A 17,458-nucleotide genomic window follows, 5' to 3' on the forward strand; every position below is an offset into this window, starting at 1 on the left:
CTTGACCCTCTGCACATTCTGGTTTCTTGCTCCGGGCTCTGCAGCAGCTTTAAAGAGAGAAGTTCAGAAACGTCTCCGTGTGTACCCGTACTCCGTCTGTGGGATAGCCCTCCTGTTGTAAAAACATCTTTTATGGGTTATATACACTCTTGACTGCTCTGAGCAACAAATGATGGTTTCTCAGAAGCATTTTGACATGTTCTTTTTGGTATGAGAACCAAGTACTGAGATCAAAGTACTCCCATCCCCGTTACCACTGTTATGCCGGGGGTGCGACTGGCAGGTTCGGGGCAAGAGAGGCCTCGGTGCCAGTCATGTGCACACGCTGTAAACCGACAGGGGAGCAGGGTCCGAGCGGGACAGCGGCGAGACTTGGACAGTCTAACCCCACAGAGCAGCCAAGTGGCGTGTGCGCTTGAGTGGTAGAAGGGCCTCCCTGAAGGACTCAGACAGTCGGTTCAGGATGTCGGAGAGCAAGGGAGAGGGAATGTGGAAGAACCAGGGCAGACGGAGCCTGAGAGGGTCTCCTGTGGCAGGGACCTCACAGGATCTTTGGAGGTTTTCATGGGGAACAGTAACCTTAAGACCAGGGAGACCCATTTCACAGAACAATCCATATGACATAAACTGCCTTAATGGGACCTATTTAAAATGGAGTTCCCATTGTGCTAAAGACTAGGTTGTCGCACGCGGCCTTCTCAGAGCTTGCCTGTTTTTCAGTTATTTGAAGAAGCTGAAAAAGACAAATTTCTTGATTTTTTTTTTTACCTGATTTTTACGGATTTTTCAGTTGTTAAAACGATGTTTGGAAATACAGATTCAGGGTCTATTATTTAGGGCCCTGCATGAGAGAAGCGTGCAGAAAAACTAACCAGGGGCAGCTCCTCTCTCAGGCCAGTGATCTCAGCCTGGGCTCCTGCACCCAGTACGTCCATCTCAAAGAAAGTGGCCCGCAGTCCTTCGCTGTTGGCGTGCGGTAGGCTTGGTGTCGGCTCCTGTTGGCCACTCAGCTGGTTGGCCTGCTGGTGTGGCTTCACTGCCCCACTGCCTGTCACGGCTCATGCACACGGCGGTGCTCCGGCATCCGACTAACTGCGTGCGAGAGTGGGCTGTCGGGTCGCAGCTCAGCCCAGTGGGAGCACAAGGCAAGCCGACGGTGCACTGTGGCTGGAGTCCCCATCCCCGGCCCCAGGGCTCGGTCCCCAGCAGCGCTGGCTCGGCGCGCCCCTGGCCAGTCTGGAGCGTGACTCTGATTCTTGCTTTGTCTGGAGCTTGTCAAGGTGCCGTGTTCCTTTCTAAGCTGGGATCGTCCAGCTGGAGCATGAAGAAAACCAAAATCATACTTTCAGGAGGGAGTAGAATCTTTTGGCTGAAAGCTTTCCTCTTAAAGCGCTAAAGTCATCCCTGAGGAAAACATAGCCGTGCCTTTAAAAGAAAAAAAAGAACTACCCTTGCATCTGTAGTCAGGGTTTGCTGACTCAGAGCAGTCATGAAGTGGATTTGTCCGTCCTTCCCTGACTTAAAGGTGATTGCAGGAGTTAGCTTGTGTGAGAAACCACCCGCTCCAGCCCCCAGGCAGCCAGGAATGTCTTTCTCAAACAGTTGAGCAAATTCCCAGATTAGAAAGGGTCTGCTGCAGCTGACCTCACTCTTTCATGAGTAATTCTGGCTGGTTATTGACGGCGCTCCACCCGGAGGCTCGAAACCGTGAATGAGCGTCATTCTCAGAGGCCGAGCGGGGGCTGGCGGCGTGCAGGACAGAGCCGCGGCCGCGGTGAGGCCCAGGGGCGCGGGGACCTGGCGCCCGCCGAGCCCCCCGGGGTCCTGCGGCCAGGGGAGCTGGCGGGGGCCCGCCCCGGCTGCGTGCCGGGTGGTTGGCGGCATGGCAGGCGGCCAAGGCTAAGGAGGCGCGCAGCAGTGCCCGAGGAGCGGCGGCCGCGGGCCGGGCGGGGCGGCAGGTAGCCTCTGCCGGGCCGCGGTGAGGGGCGGCGGCCGGCTGCCCGTGTCCTCATTTTCCGGGTGAGATAAAGCACTGGCCAGGCTGAAAGTTCGGGAGACGGTAGTGAGCGGGGTAGGGAGATTATTGGCCAGATTGCGAATTTGTCACCCTGCGTGCTGCTGTGCTCACAGGACGCGGGGCTCTGTGTGCGTGTGAGGAGCCCGTCCCGGCACTTGGCCGTGCTTGACGAAGCCTTGCTTGGGATTTCTTAGGGCAGTTCTATTCTGCTCAAAGTAAACTTGGTGTACAAACATCTTCCCCGCCACCCCCGCCCCTGGCTCATCTTTGATTTTCCGCAAGCTTTCCTTGTCTTCCCAGCTGTCCTTTTCTTACCTACGGCTGTGCTGAAAACCGACTTGCCGTTGGGACCGAGGCTATTCTAGAGTCATCCTGTGCAGAGTTAAGAAACCTGATCCGATCTCCCTTCCCTTATTGTTTTCCTCTAGCTAGCCAGCTGGTGCTCCTCAGATAAGCCCGGGTGGGGTCTGGTGTGTGCTCGCTCACTCTGGCTGTCAGCTCCCCTTAAACCATGTATTGTCTCTCTAGCACAATCCTGGAGGAGGAGAAGGTTCAGCAAGAAGAACGGATGAGGATGGAGTCCAGAAGACAGGTCACAGTGTCCTGGGACTCCGGAGGGTCCGACGAAGCGCCACCCAAGGTAGCAAAGGCCCCTGCCCCCACTTTGGCATTCCTCCTGCTGACTTTCGAGGTGGAGGGTATAGGCAGCTGCTGTGTATGGGGAGATAGCCAAGCATCAGGTGGTTCTAGGAATAGTCCTTACAGCCCCACTGCTCCTGCTCGTTTGCCCTGCATGTTACCCTCACGTGCACTCCCTTCCTAATTTGCATTTCAGCTGTAGGCCGGTGTCAGGCTCAAGCCGTTAGATTAGATGTGGTCTTAAAAGCCTCTCCCTTGGCTCCCCACCCCCCATCCTCAGACTTCAGTGAGCACACCAGGTGTGGAGGAGGGTTTTCCTTTGTTGCTTGTCAGGAACCTTGCTAAGGATCGAGTCAGGATGAAAACCTCAGATGGACTAAAACCAGCCACCTGAATGCTTTACATTTGGCTCTATTTTAAATTGAGTCAAATTGCACCTAACCCCGTTCCTTTAGGGTAGGGTTTGGGTGAGAGCCTTGTGCATTCCCTGCCTGCTGTCCGTGGCTGGCTTCTCGTATGGGGACTGGAGGCACATTGCATTCGCGTGTTAAGATCTGCGGGCAACAGCCCCCGGCCTTGCCTGTCCACCGTCTCCAAATCCTCAACCTCTGGGAGGTGGCCAAAGCCTTCCCCTGTTGCTCAGCCACACTGTGGCTGAGGTTTTGGACATAGTTGGCCTTTAAACACTCCCATGAGATTAAGAATTCTTTATATACCTTTTGCTTTTGACAGAATGGTGTTTTTACACAGTGGCTTACTTGCCATGAATAATCCAGTTTAGAACATTTTCTGGAATGTAAATAGATAATAGGCTTTACCTACTAATTAATGAGCTAAAAATATATTAAGCTGACAATTCTTCATTTTCTTTTTGAAAAATGTTCAGAGGCCCATTAGCACAAAGTAGTATTTAAATATTGTACCTATTTTTTTTTATGATGCCTGAAAGCTTGTATTTTCTTGGTTAGTGTTTTGAACTGTGTGACGGTGAACAGTATCACACATTTAAGGTGACTACAGGTGCCTGACACAGTTCTTCAGAATTTTAGAGGTGAAGGTTCCCTAGTCCAGCCTCCTGAACAAGTAGAAACACTGAGGCCCAGAGGAGGCAGGCCACACCATCTGCCAACTGGGGTTCTTTGAGTGAGTGAGGGACAAAACCAGTATGCCCCCACGTCTCCTGGCCTCACAACGACCGTAAACCCTTAGTTACCCACAGAAAAACTGAGAGAACTGAGAGCCCCTCATCCCAGCATGTCCAGCCCTCCCCTTTGTATGTACACGTTTGCCTGTTTCTTAACTCGGGAGCAACGGGACCGTGGTCCGGGCCTGGGAGGCGGGAGAGTCTCGAAGGTAGACCTCGGGCCTAGGGGCCAAGTGGATCTCTTCAGAGGGGCTCTGATGACTGGGCAGCCCCCCTGCCTGTTGCCAGCCTCACTCTCCTCGCTGTGCAACGAGCGTGTTAACATCCCTACCCCTCGGGGGTGTGGTGCAGGCCGCGGGAGGTCCTGCGTCTTCGGCCCTTGAGGGAGTCAGGGAGGCGTCAGGTGCTGTTCGCACTGCTGGTGAGCACCACACCGTGCAGCATCCCCCAGAGCCCACAGAATTAAAGAACTTTGTCCATCTCGGCGTTCTCCTCTATCTCAGTCTGTAGGATGTTTAATCATTTTCATTTGGCTAAATTTTAGACGCTGTAGTATGAGGTTAGGCTTTTTCTGTTTTAGAATACAAAGACATTTTTTTCTGGTTTTGAGACCTTTTTCAAAGTGCCTGTTTTGAGACTCTTCTCTATAATTGGAGATCGTTCTGCCCTTTACAATGGGTCAGGGGACTCTAGCCCACTGCCTGCTTTTGTGATTAGAGTTTTATCGGAATGAATTGCATGCTTCGTTTGTGTCTTGTCCCTGGCTAGTTTCAGGCTGCGGCAGGGTCAGTCTGAGCGTGGCTGCACAGATTAAAATATTCACTCTTTGACACTTGGAGGAGAAGGTTGACAACCCGTGGATTAAGTTTGCATGGCTAGAAAATCATCTGCACTAGTGTAAATATATAGATGCTTGTTGAACATAAACAAATACACTAATTATTTGGCTCCCTTACCAATCAGAACCAGGTCTGGATGCGGTTTTTCCCTTCTCTATGGTAGAATCAGACTCTGCTCATATGGGCACTGTATTTGGCCCAGCTGCAAGTAAGTCCCTGGTCTCCAGGATGCTAGCCCAGCATTGCGTCCTGCAGTTTCCTCCACCCTGTGAAGTGGGAACTCTGGAGCCCCGTCAGTCTTTATAGTACTGTGCTGTCTTTGGACAACAAACTCCACTTCATTTTCTTCAGTTCACGTAGGATTTTGGCTTTTATAGATGAATGTTATGTACTAATAAAATTTGTAATGTAGCCTAGTTAGTTTTTTAAAGTGAAATATTTTTCTCTCCCACATTCAAGATTCAAAATTAAAAGCTTAGTCTGCCTTCGGCTCAGCTCATGATCCCAGGTCTTGGGCTCGAGCCCCACACGGAGCTCCCTGCCCAGCGGGGAGCCTGCTTCTCCCTCTGCCGCTGCCCCTGCTTGTGCACGCTCTCTCTCTCTGTTTCTCAAATAAATAAATAAAATCTTTAAAAAAATTTAAAATCTTAGTTATAAGACTTAATGGCAAAAGCATTATGACTGCAAAGCTAATTATTAAAAACATGTTACCAATTTCTTCATTGGTACTTAATACCAATTTTTTCACACAATAATAATCTTCAGAGAAGTTTGCCCAAGAGGAGTGCAGCCTGGGTTCATTTCATTGCTGCAAGTTGTCCTGCACGTCCCCATCGGATCAGTGGAGAGCCTCTGGCTAAAAATATCCTTTTTGGCAGTTTTGAAAATATATTTCTTGGACCTCTGGGTCCCCAAGACCATTTGAGAGGGCCGTGAGAGCAAAACCCGTTTCATAATAATGTCCACGTGTCGTTGGCCTCATCCGTTCTGCTGGCATTTGAGGTCCTCTTGCAGACGTAACAGTGAATGAAGCCGCGGTCACCTTGGCACACGCCAGGGCAATGGTGCCATACCGTGCTGGTCATCACTCTGTTCGCCACTGTGCTCACCCAAGAAAGAGACGCCAGGGTGCTGAAGAATGACCTTGATAAAGCAGTCACAGGCCTTCTGTGGGAGGAAACAGCAAGCACAGGGAAGACGCTGTGCGGCTGAGTTGTGGAACTAACCACTTTTCTCATGGAAAACCAGTTTTTCTCGAAAGTAGAGTGGGCAGACACTGTGGTTGTTCAGAGTTGTGCATTTGGTAGACATTTTCTCAAAAAAGAAAGAAGTGAGACTGTGTCATCAAGGAGAACAACTGATAGCTTGTTGCCAATGATAAAATTTTAGTTTTCAAGCAAAAATTAGAATTTTGAAAAACATCCATCACCATGACCTTGACAGCGTCCCAACTCTGAGACTTTTCTGATGAGCTCAGAGTGACATTAACAAATGTGATTTTTCCATATGTCTAATGAAATGAGTCGGCGTTGTGAAGGTCTACGTACCGCAGCGACTCGCATTCTCCACATGATCGCTGCAGGACGTCACAGAATCACACGTAGGTAGAAGATCCGTTCACAGTACAAGATGGAGTCACGGATCTTAATTTCATAGATAATGACACTTTCAGATTCCACACTGCCCGTCAAGAAACCACCACTTTCTGAGTTGGGGTGTAATATCAGAAACAGTGCCCACATCTGTGCCGAGAAACTGGTAGACTCCTGCCTTCCCAGCTGTACGGCCGTGTGAGGCTGGATTTTCTCCGTGCGCCGCAGCGCGACAGAGCGGAAGCCCGTGGGAGAACGGGCAGCCTCCTGCTAGGCCTGACGTCACGGGAAGCGCATACACGCGTGTGATGGGTGCCATTCTCACTGATTTTTTTTTTAATAGGTATTTTTTTTAAACATATAATTAGTTTGTTATTTTTAAGTGTCTGTTTTAATTTTAATAATGTGAATATTGGTAGATAATATTTCAGCTAAAACCCTTGGAGTCCTCAGTAATTTTTGAAAATATAAAGGGGTCCTGAAAATAAAGTGTTTCAGAGTGGCTGCCTCAGAAGGGCTTCTCAGCCCCAACAGGACCCAGCACTCCACTTCTGTAAGGAGTGTTCTGTGATACCCACACTAGCCCTCAGGTAGAATACACAGGCAGTAAAATGACTTCCAAATTTCAGAATGCCAGTTCTTCGACTACTAACTGCACGAGAAAGCTAAAACGCGGGCACACGCCTGCGGGAGACGCTCAGCTGGGATCGCACCCACAGGAGTGTTGAGGTGGCCAGGTGCTGCGCCTGGGTGTGGGCATGCCGTAGGGACACGGCTACAAACGCACGGCCCACGGCCACAGCGGAGCGTGAAGTTCACTGGTCGTGTGATGTGATTTTCTCGAATGGCAAAAAATCTTGGTAAAGTTCAAACAAAACAAAGTAACATTGTCCGTCAGTAGACACAGGAGTTGCTGTTCCAGGAGGTTCAGTGTCTGAGAAACTATGCCAGGTGTTACTTGGGTTCGGGTTGCAGACTTTGTTGTTGTTCTACCTCCGTAAGTTTGAGCGGGGCATCTGAGAGGAGAGCGGGCCCCGTCATCCTGACCCTGGGTGCTGGTGGCCATGCTCAGCAGCTGCGCCCTCTCAGTTACTCTCAACCCCTGGCAGGAGCACCGCCACCTGACTCAGAACCACTGGTTAGGGTGGGTCCGTTTTTCCTTTCTCTTCCTCCTCACTCGGCTCCATCATTTGCTTTATTAAAAAATAGTACGACCCAAGTTTGTGTCTTTGAGAAAGAGGGAGTGTCCCTGCTGAATCATAACACTTAGTAGCAAGTGACACTTTGGGGCACGTGCGCGGAGGCCATCTGCAGAGAACCTGACGTGTTGTTCCATCTTCACGAGAGCCCTGTCCCCATTTCCCCGTTGAGAATGCGGAGGCACAGAGAGGTGAGCGGCCCTGACCACACGCCCTGGCCCTCGGGTCCCGAGCCTGCCCCCGCCTGCCATGCTGGCTCCCTGTTTGTAGAGAACACAGCACAGCTCTTTGACGGTACGTGTGCACTCTCCACAGCCACTGTTAGCAGAATTTGATTTTGTACTACTCTTGGTGCGATAGTTTTGTCTGCCCTGAAGCTGGTCTTCATCTTCCTGTTTTATTTTGAAATGGAACCTTGCACGTGCTCTTTTGCTGTGCACTGAAGTCGGAGTCCCTCGGGGATGTTGTATGGAGATTTTGCCAGTCTCTGGTCAGTTCCTTTTGTTTCTTTTTATTTGTCAAGTCCAAGTGCGCTGGTCATCGAGCAGCATCCCCGCGTAGCAGGTTTCGGAGCGAGCAGTCCCACCAGTATGGCCTGTGCACCCTGTTCACACTGCCTGCGCTCTCCAGTATGGGCTGTGCAGCCAGTTCACACTGCCTGAGCTCTCCAGTATGGGCTGTGCAGCCAGTTCACACTGCCTGCGCTCTCCAGTATGGGCTGTGCAGCCTGTTCACACTGCCTGAGCTCTCCAGTATGGGCTGTGCAGCCTGTTCACACTGCCTGAGCTCTCCAGTATGGCCTGTTGAGCTAGTTCACACTGCCTGAGCTCTCCAGAATGGGCTGTGCAGCCTGTTCACACTGCCTGAGCTCTCCAGTATGGGCTGTGCAGCATGTTCACACTGCCTGAGCTCCCCAGTATGGACTGTGCAGCCTGTTCACACTGCCTCAGCTCTCCAGTATGGGCTGTGCAGCCAGTTCACACTGCCTGTGCTCTCCAGTATGGGCTGTGCAGCCAGTTCACACTGCCTGAGCTCTCCAGTATGGGCTGTGCAGCCTGTTCACACTGCCTGACCTCTCCAGTATGGGCTGTGCAGCCAGTTCACACTGCCTGCGCTCTCCAGCATGGGCTGTGCAGCCAGTTCACACTGCCTGCGCTCTCCAGTATGGGCTGTGCAGCCAGTTCACACTGCCTGAGCTCTCCAGTATGGGCTGTGCAGCCAGTTCACACTGCCTGAGCTCTCCAGTATGGCCTGTGCAGCTAGTTCACACTGCCTGAGCTCTCCAGAATGGGCTGTGCAGCCTGTTCACACTGCCTGAGCTCTCCAGTATGGGCTGTGCAGCCAGTTCACACTGCCTGCGCTCTCCAGTATGGGCTGTGCAGCCAGTTCACACTGCCTCAGCTCTCCAGTATGGCCTGTGCAGCCAGTTCACACTGCCTGTGCTCTCCAGTATGGGCTGTGCAGCCTGTTCACACTGCCTGAGCTCTCCAGTATGGGCTGTGCAGCCAGTTCACACTGCCTGAGCTCTCCAGAATGGGCTGTGCAGCCAGTTCACACTGCCTGAGCTCTCCAGTATGGGCTGTGCAGCCTGTTCACACTGCCTGAGCTCTCCAGTATGGACTGTGCAGCCAGTTCACATTGCCTGCGCTCTCCAGTATGGGCTGTGCAGCCAGTTCACACTGCCTCGGCTCTCCAGTATGGACTCTGCAGCCAGTTCACACTGCCTGGGCTCTCCAGTATGGACTGTGCAGCCTGTTCACACTGCCTGGGCTCTCCAGTATGGGCTGTGCAGCCTGTTCACACTGCCTGAGCTCTCCAGTATGGACTGTGCAGCCAGTTCACACTGCCTGCGCTCTCCAGTATGGACTCTGCAGCCAGTTCACACTGCCTGGGCTCTCCAGTATGGACTGTGCAGCCTGTTCACACTGCCTGCGCTCTCCAGTGTGGGCTGTGCAGCCTGTTCACACTGCCTGAGCTCTCCAGTGTGGACTGTGCTGCCAGTTCACACTGCCTGAGCTCTCCAGTGTGGACTGTGCAGCCAGTTCACACTGCCTGAGCTCTCCAGTGTGGACTGTGCAGCCAGTTCACACTGCCTGCGCTCTCCAGTATGGACTGTGCAGCCTGTTCACACTGCCTGCGCTCTCCAGTGTGGGCTGTGCAGCCTGTTCACACTGCCTGGGCTCTCCAGTGTGGGCTGTGCAGCCTGTTCACACTGCCTGCGCTCTCCAGTGTGGACTGTGCAGCCAGTTCACACTGCCTGGGCTCTCCAGTATGGACTGTGCAGCCTGTTCACACTGCCTGGGCTCTCCAGTATGGGCTGTGCAGCCTGTTCACACTGCCTGGGCTCTCCAGTATGGGCTGTGCAGCCTGTTCACACTGCCTGGGCTCTCCAGTATGGGCTGTGCAGCCAGTTCACACTGCCTGAGCTCTCCAGTATGGACTGTGCAGCCTGTTCACACTGCGCTTTCCAGTATGGGCTGTGCAGCCAGTTCACACTGCCTGCGCTCTCCAGTATGGGCTGTGCAGCCAGTTCACACTGCCTGAGCTCTCCAGTATGGACTGTGCAGCCAGTTCACACTGCCTGAGCTCTCCAGTATGGACTGTGCAGCCTGTTCACACTGCCTGCGCTCTCCAGTATGGACTGTGCAGCCTGTTCACACTGCCTGGGCTCTCCAGTATGGACTGTGCAGCCTGTTCACACTGCCTGGGCTCTCCAGTATGGGCTGTGCAGCCTGTTCACACTGCCTGAGCTCTCCAGTATGGGCTGTGCAGCCAGTTCACACTGCCTGCGCTCTCCAGTATGGACTGTGCAGCCTGTTCACACTGCCTGAGCTCTCCAGTATGGGCTGTGCAGCCTGTTCACACTGCCTGAGCTCTCCAGTATGGGCTGTGCAGCCAGTTCACACTGCCTGCGCTCTCCAGTATGGACTGTGCAGCCTGTTCACACTGCCTGCGCTCTCCAGTATGGACTGTGCAGCCTGTTCACACTGCCTGGGCTCTCCAGTATGGACTGTGCAGCCAGTTCACACTGCCTGAGCTCTCCAGTATGGACTGTGCAGCCAGTTCACACTGCCTGGGCTCTCCAGTATGGACTGTGCAGCCTGTTCACACTGCCTGAGCTCTCCAGTATGGGCTGTGCAGCCTGTTCACACTGCCTGAGCTCTCCAGTATGGGCTGTGCAGCCAGTTCACACTGCCTGCGCTCTCCAGTATGGACTGTGCAGCCTGTTCACACTGCCTGCGCTCTCCAGTATGGACTGTGCAGCCTGTTCACACTGCCTGGGCTCTCCAGTATGGCCTGTGCAGCCAGTTCACACTGCCTGGGCTCTCCAGTATGGGCTGTGCAGCCAGTTCACACTGCCTGAGCTCTCCAGTATGGGCTGTGCAGCCAGTTCACACTGCCTGCGCTCTCCAGTGTGGACTGTGCAGCCAGTTCACACTGCCTGCGCTCTCCAGTATGGGCTGTGCAGCCAGTTCACACTGAGCTCTCCAGTATGGGCTGTGCAGCCTGTTCACACTGCCTGAGCTCTCCAGTATGGACTGTGCAGCCAGTTCACACTGCCTGCGCTCTCCAAGCCTCGGTTTCATCCTCTGCAGAGTGGAGTGGTAATATTCCTGGGTGGCACGCTGTTCAGCTTGTCACGTTGTGTGGGAAGCACCTAGCTCTGTGCACACAGGCCATGCTGAGTAAAAGTTTATTTGTGCCGGTGGTACTTACATGCCACCTCCAGAGTCTAAGCCAGGGGACACAGCTGTACGTCGGTGTGGTTACTGTCCAAATCCTTGGCGCTGCATCCTTCCATGCTTGGACTCCGGGAGGCCTTTCCCAGAGCACCACTCCATGCTTACATGTGAACACATAGCTTTACAACAAGTGCTGCCTCTCCAGTGTCCTGCAACAGAAATAGTCGGACTTTGTTGTTTGTTGTTTTTCTTTACCTCTCTTAACCACTTGTTCAAATGAAACCTTTAAAAAGTATAAATCTGAAGGGTAGTCCCTTGGGCTTCATGGAGCGTACTTTGGAAATTGCCACCCTAGAACACAGGGTAAAGCCTATGACACCCCCTTGATGTCCCTTTCCTGTTTCCAGGGGTCTTGGGGATCCATCCTCATATTTGGGTAAGTTTGGGGTGAACCGCATCTGGGCCACTGAAGTGTCGGCTAAAGGAATGAGGGCACATTTTCCAGCCTCGGAGGTGGAGCAGGCCTGCGGTGGTAGGGCTAGAGCATTGGAAATGGATCACAGAGGAGAGCGGAGGACTGGGGTGTCACATCGGGTGGGAGAAAACAAGAGATTTCAGGCACTCTCCAGAGAAGACTCAGGACAGGCAGCGGAGACAGTGTGAGCAGAGCGGGGGGGTAGCGAGGCTCCTGGACACCCAGACTTCCTCAGAACTTAATTCGAGCAAAGCGTGTGTTCCTCCAGGACCATGTGCGTCCATGGGAAGAGACAGGGGCTCTGAGGTGTTTCTTTCCTCCCCTGGGCTTGCTGGCACCTAAATCCGTCTCCTTTTATTCTGGACTTCATTTGGCTGGAGAACAGTGGGTTTCTGCTCTGTTAAATCCGTCAGATTTAGAAAATTTTGTGGACTTAACTTCTATTTCAGACTAAACCATTCTTTTGCTATGAACTTTAAATTCATGTAGGTCGCAAACAGATTGAGAATTTTAGACTGGGAGTGACTTCCCAGTCCGTGTAGCTCATCTCCTGTCTGATAGACGCAGAGACCATTCGGCTCCCCACTTGCCCGGTCACAGGGCCAGGAAGCCACAGAGCCAAATGAACTCCCTGCTCCGAAAGCCTCCCAATTCACATTTCCTTGGTGCCGGAAGGTGTCACGCATCTTGTTGGCCCCTGATAGATCTCCCTTGGGTCCGCTCAAGTCCTTTGCCCACTGTTTATTCAGATTATTTATCATTTTATTGTTGAGCTCCAGGAGTTCTTTGTATATCTCTGGATATGATTCTCTCATACATACCTGATATGTAAATGTTTTCTTCCGCTCTGTGGGTTGTCTCTTCTTGGTGGTGCCATTTGCAGCACAGAAGCTTTTAATTTGGATGATGTGCAATTTATCTTTTTTGTTCTCTCTTATTGATTGAGCTTTTGGTGTCCTGTCTACGAAACCTTTGCCTACCCAGGGTTACAAAGACTGGCCCGTTCTCTAAGAGTTTTATAGTTTTACCTCTTATCTGTGATCCATTTTGAGTTAATCTGTGTGTGTATTGTGGGGAAGGGGTCCGGCTTCGTGTTTTCACATGGGGATACCCTGCTGTCCCGGACGTTTGTGGGAAAGACTGTTTCCCCACTGAAGTGTCTGGACGCTCTTTATCATTCTTTCCAACTAAAGTCTTTTAGAGAAATGCCTTTTTCTGTTATTTTCAGTAAAACATAGATTTAACAAAATTTTCAAAACACTCATTCCTATGATGCTCTGTTGATGTGTTCACAGCCCAGCAGACCCGGTTACCCGAGTCCAAGGTCCAGTGAAGGATTTTATCCCAGCCCACAGCACATGGTACAAACCAATCATTACCAGGTACGGAGGCATTACAGACAGAAGACATCTTTTATTCTTCACGCTTGGGGGTGGGGAGGGACATTGTAGATTTTATATTCTTTATTTCTGTACGTAGGAGTATGGTTTGGCAAGCAGAAAGCTAGAGAGTGATCAACCTAATAATTATCTAAGTGGATGTTGTGTCGACAGCCCGGAGCGCTGTCACTGGCCCCTTGGCCTTAAAGCAGCTGGGCAGGTGTCCTGCCCCACGTTCTCTACTTCATTCCTTTCCTCCATTTGGGTGATGTGTGGGGCAAATCCGGTGGCCCCTACTGTATGCAGAGGTAGGAATGAACTGGGTGGTGTTTCTGGAAGGCAAGAATAACATTCAAATTTACCTTAAAAACCAGACAAGATGCCATCTTGGACAGGTGTGGATAGAGTGTCAGACTTACAGGCAAATATCTTATACAAATTAGGAAAGACGGTCCTTGAAAGAAAAGGGCCAGAAGCAAAGTCAGTAACGTTTTGGTCTTGAGGGGAGAGTATTTGTAAACGCACAGATGTTCTGACAGACGTGTACACCCGTGTCCCCCACATCACACCAAGACAGAGAACATGTCTGTGGCCCTGGAAGGAGCCCTCCCCTCCCAGTCAGTCGCCCGCTGCCTGGGCACAGCCATTCTCCGACCGTTGCCAGCGACTGGTGTTGCATGCTCTGGACTCTGAGATGAATGGATCACACGGGGTGTCCTCTTGCGTGCTCGGCTGCCTGTACTTGGGTGGTGTCTTCGAGTGTTCACAACTTTCTAGTGCTGAGCAGTATTCCGCGGTGTGGCTGTCCCGCAGATTTGTACCCATGGTAATGTTATTTGGAGAATAGGCCAAATCACTTGTAGGAAGGAGAATCACCTCTGGTAATTCGCGTTGGCTGTGGCCCTTTCGTAGCCGCGCCTCTTGTGTTCCTGATTCTCATAGCTGGCTGACTAGGGCGGTGATGATGACCAGCCTTGAGCGGAAGGCACTTCACCGAAGAATAAGTCACACACAAAACAAGCAATGGGTAGTCCTTGGGTCTTTGTCCGGAGAGGGAGAAGCTGAGAGTTCCTTTAACTGCCATCCCCTTTGACACATTTCTCAGGAGCAAAAAGAGAAGCACGCTTACCGGGCATCCTTTACGGGGTTGCTGAGGGTCAAATGAAAGCATTTTTATTCCTTTACATGCCTCTCAACTGTGATTTAAATCCAGGCCTCTTGGATTAGTATGGACAAACACTCTTCACTGTTGGCATAGAGTCCCAGGGAAAGAGTGCGGGCCGTCCCGTACTAGAAAGGATGGTAGTACATCGAGACACTGAAATTGGGTCCGTGCCAGGCTCTTCACCTGCTTTGCTGCCTCCAGATCCCACTGTACTAATTCTGAAGGGGGACCCAGGAGTATCACGTTGTTAACAAGCGCCCCAAGGTGATGCTGCATGACTGAGAGCCCTGTTTTGGGAGACACTGTTCTGAGACACCCACTTGCCTGGAGGAGGCGTGAATCCCTGGGCCCTCCAGACTTGTTTAGAGAAGGCGCAGCAGCATCTGCTGATAAGACAGAATGCACGCCTCCGCAGGCCCTCGCCCCACACCCAGGGCACACTGGCCTATGTCACTTCCACCACCTGGTGTCTGGTGCGTGTTCATGTGTGGCTGTCACCCTCCCCCCCAAGGGGAAGCCTGTGAGGACAGCGGCTTGTCTCTACTTTAAGTGCCTGGAACGTTGTGTAGAACAGAGTAAGGATTCAGTGGATACATTAAAGCATTCATATTTTCATCAAGCAAAGGAACGATTAAGCTCTCCTGGGCCCCAAGTTTCCTTATCTTGTAAATGAGAACGGCTATAGGACATTGCCTGGTGTTATTTCATGTTCCTTCTTAGCCAAAAATGCTCATTGATCCTGTCACACGGTTGATGTTATGTAGAAAACTGCCACAGAATATTTGAAATCTCTTTGTTGTGCAAATTCCTAAAAGTTGTTTGGCAGTAACGTATCCCTTCTGACCAAAAATAGTAGTGATGTGACATTTTATGTTTAGCAGAATTTTTTATTGAAATACTTTGATTCTAGTAAACTGTGAGAACCATCTGTGCATATTACTTGAAAGTTTATTAGTTATATATTGTCAGTATGCAATTTTGGTATAAATCAATGCCTAGAGACCTAACAAATGCACAGTCTTTGTTGAAGAATGTGTTGATGTTTGGAAGTACTGGATTTGGTTGTGCCTTATCTCATTAAAAAATTAACTGAACAACCCTGCCCCTCCAGTACTAGCCCAGTGGGTTACAGAAACACGGCTAATTCTGGCCTCTCTCTCTCTCTCTCTCTCGATTGAGGGAGGAAGCCGTATAAAGAAACTCCTCTCATTTTCCTCATTTTCCTTCTGCCCTGGAATTTTTCTCTGTGTGCACCTGAACGTCTTTTCTCTGCCATAGTCACCGCAGTCGGAACACGACGCCCGTGTCTCTCATCATCAGCCCCGGTTTGTTAGACAGGAGGTGCTCTAGAGCGGTGCCCACTGAGCCACATTCATGGCCCCTGGTGCTTTTGCATCGAGGGTGCAGAGTTGCAAAGTAAATAATTTCTGATTTCCTGGTGTATATTTGCATTACTTATTTACGTGGCCTCCATGGATTACCTTTCTTGAGGCTTTAGTTGAGAATCCATTTCCTTGCCTTTACCACCTTCCAGAGCCACCTACATCCCTTGGCCATGACCCTTCGTCCTCTTCAAAACCAGCGGTGCCGTATCTCTCTGCCCACTCTTCAGTAGTCATTTCTCCCCTTCTGCTCCCCCCTTCCACTGGTATAAGGAACCTGCTTTTACATTAGGTCCACTCGGATGATCCAGGGTCATCTCCCCATCTTAAGGGACCCCGCAGGCTCTGGGGATCCACACGTGGATGTCTGTGGGCACCATTGTTCTGTTTGCACAGTGTTCTCGGTCGTCTTAGTTGCTTCTTTGCATGTGGAAAGCAGAACTGTGCGAAAGCATGCTGTGCCGGAACATGACCCTGCTGCCCCGCATTCTCAGGTCTCTGGCTATCCTGGTTCACATGGGATCACGGCCATGGCTGGCAGCATCTACCCGGGTCAGGCATCTCTTTTGGACCAGACGGATTCCTGGAATCATAGACAGCAGGAGATACCAATGTGGCAGCCCAACGTGGAGGTAACCTGGGTGTTCTTGGGCTTTTGTTTGTTAGCTGATGAAGCTTTGCCTAGAGTACCTTTATTTCTGAATCCTAAGAGTTACTGATTTTGATGACCTAATTCTAAAATCAAGGCGTTGCATCTCAAATTCTCCCCGGTTCTGTGAATCCTTTTTACTAAAAGAAAGAGACGCCGCCATCATTAGCCCACCCACCTGAAGGGCAGTGCGTCAGGCTGAGCATAATCAGCGTGTGTGGGAGGCATATCCCAGGAAAGAGCAGGAGACGGCCTCCCGCTCCATGGGCCACGTTAGCCAGATTTGCCTGGTACACCAAGAACCCCTCCGGTAACAGTCAGTGTTTCTCTGACTCCCAGAACACCCATAGTCTGCTCGTGCCCTTGCCCTTGGGGTGAGCATGTTTAACAATTGCTTAGTGCTCCACAGCACACGTGGACTGAACTTAATCCTCCTTCCACTCTACCTCCAGATTGTTTTCACTTCTTCACTGCAACCAGCGATGCATTCTCTGCACATACCTTGGATTCTTTCTTTCTTTCTTTCTTTTTAAGATTTTTATCCATTCATTTGAGAGAGAGAGAATGCACGAGTTGGGGGAGGGGCAGCGGGAGAGAGACAAGCAGAATCCCTACCTAGCAGGGAGCCTGATGCAGGGCTGGATCCCAGGACCCCGAGATCACAACCCAATCCAAAGTCAGACGTTTAACCAACTGAGCCACCCAGGTGCCCTGGGTTATTTCTTGAGAATAAAGCCCCGCGAGTGGAGCTGTGAGCTGAATGACTCTGTACTTGTTAAAGATTCTTGGCAGGTGGTAACTTGCAACCTCCAGGAAAGCTGCTCCCATGAGCAGAGTCTAAGAGACCCTATTTCCACCACCCTTGCTATTTTGCTTCTTTTTTTTTTTTGGAAAAACACAGGAAACAGTAAGAGCATCCTAAATAGGCTCCTGAGAGTGGATGTGCTGTTTTATTTACTCCCCTGCTAGGACTCCGCTGCGCTGGACCTGCGTGGGATCGGGCAGGTGTTGCCGACCCACCTGATGGAAGAGCGGCTGATCCGGCAGCAGCAGGAGATGGAAGAAGATCAGCGCTGGCTAGAAAAAGAGGAGAGATTCCTGGTAATTATGTTTCTAGTAATTCGGATTTCTTCCACTTGTGAAGCTCTGCCAGAGTCTACTATATTATAGATGATTGGAAAAGCTTGTCTTTTTCAGGATGAGATCCTTTTACATCTGGTCCCTAACACTCGCAGTCGTGCGTTGTTTGTTTTTCGTGGATTTTTTCTGGCCAGATTTCTAAGATTTTAGTAGCG

General features: G+C 51.1%; 1 protein-coding gene across 14 annotated transcripts in view; it reads left to right on the plus strand.

The window, feature by feature from the left end:
• The window catches only part of PTK2 (protein tyrosine kinase 2), a 259,848-nt gene that overhangs the window by 217,798 nt on the left and 24,592 nt on the right, over window positions 1–17,458 (plus strand). For 12 of the 14 annotated variants that reach the window (XM_078071946.1, XM_078071938.1, XM_078071937.1 and 9 more), the window contains 4 exons: window positions 2,546–2,657; window positions 12,884–12,970; window positions 16,009–16,146; window positions 17,133–17,264. In XM_078071946.1, the coding sequence (XP_077928072.1) occupies window positions 2,546–2,657; window positions 12,884–12,970; window positions 16,009–16,146; window positions 17,133–17,264 (469 nt within the window). Of the gene's footprint in view, window positions 1–1,749; window positions 1,775–1,857; window positions 2,020–2,545; window positions 2,658–12,883; window positions 12,971–16,008; window positions 16,147–17,132; window positions 17,265–17,458 lie in introns of those variants that run through there. The other 2 variants (XM_078071950.1, XM_078071949.1) reach the window with 2 other exon arrangements.

Source organism: Halichoerus grypus, chromosome 5 (assembly GCF_964656455.1).
Source record: "Halichoerus grypus chromosome 5, mHalGry1.hap1.1, whole genome shotgun sequence".
Classification (NCBI taxonomy): domain Eukaryota; kingdom Metazoa; phylum Chordata; class Mammalia; order Carnivora; family Phocidae; genus Halichoerus; species Halichoerus grypus.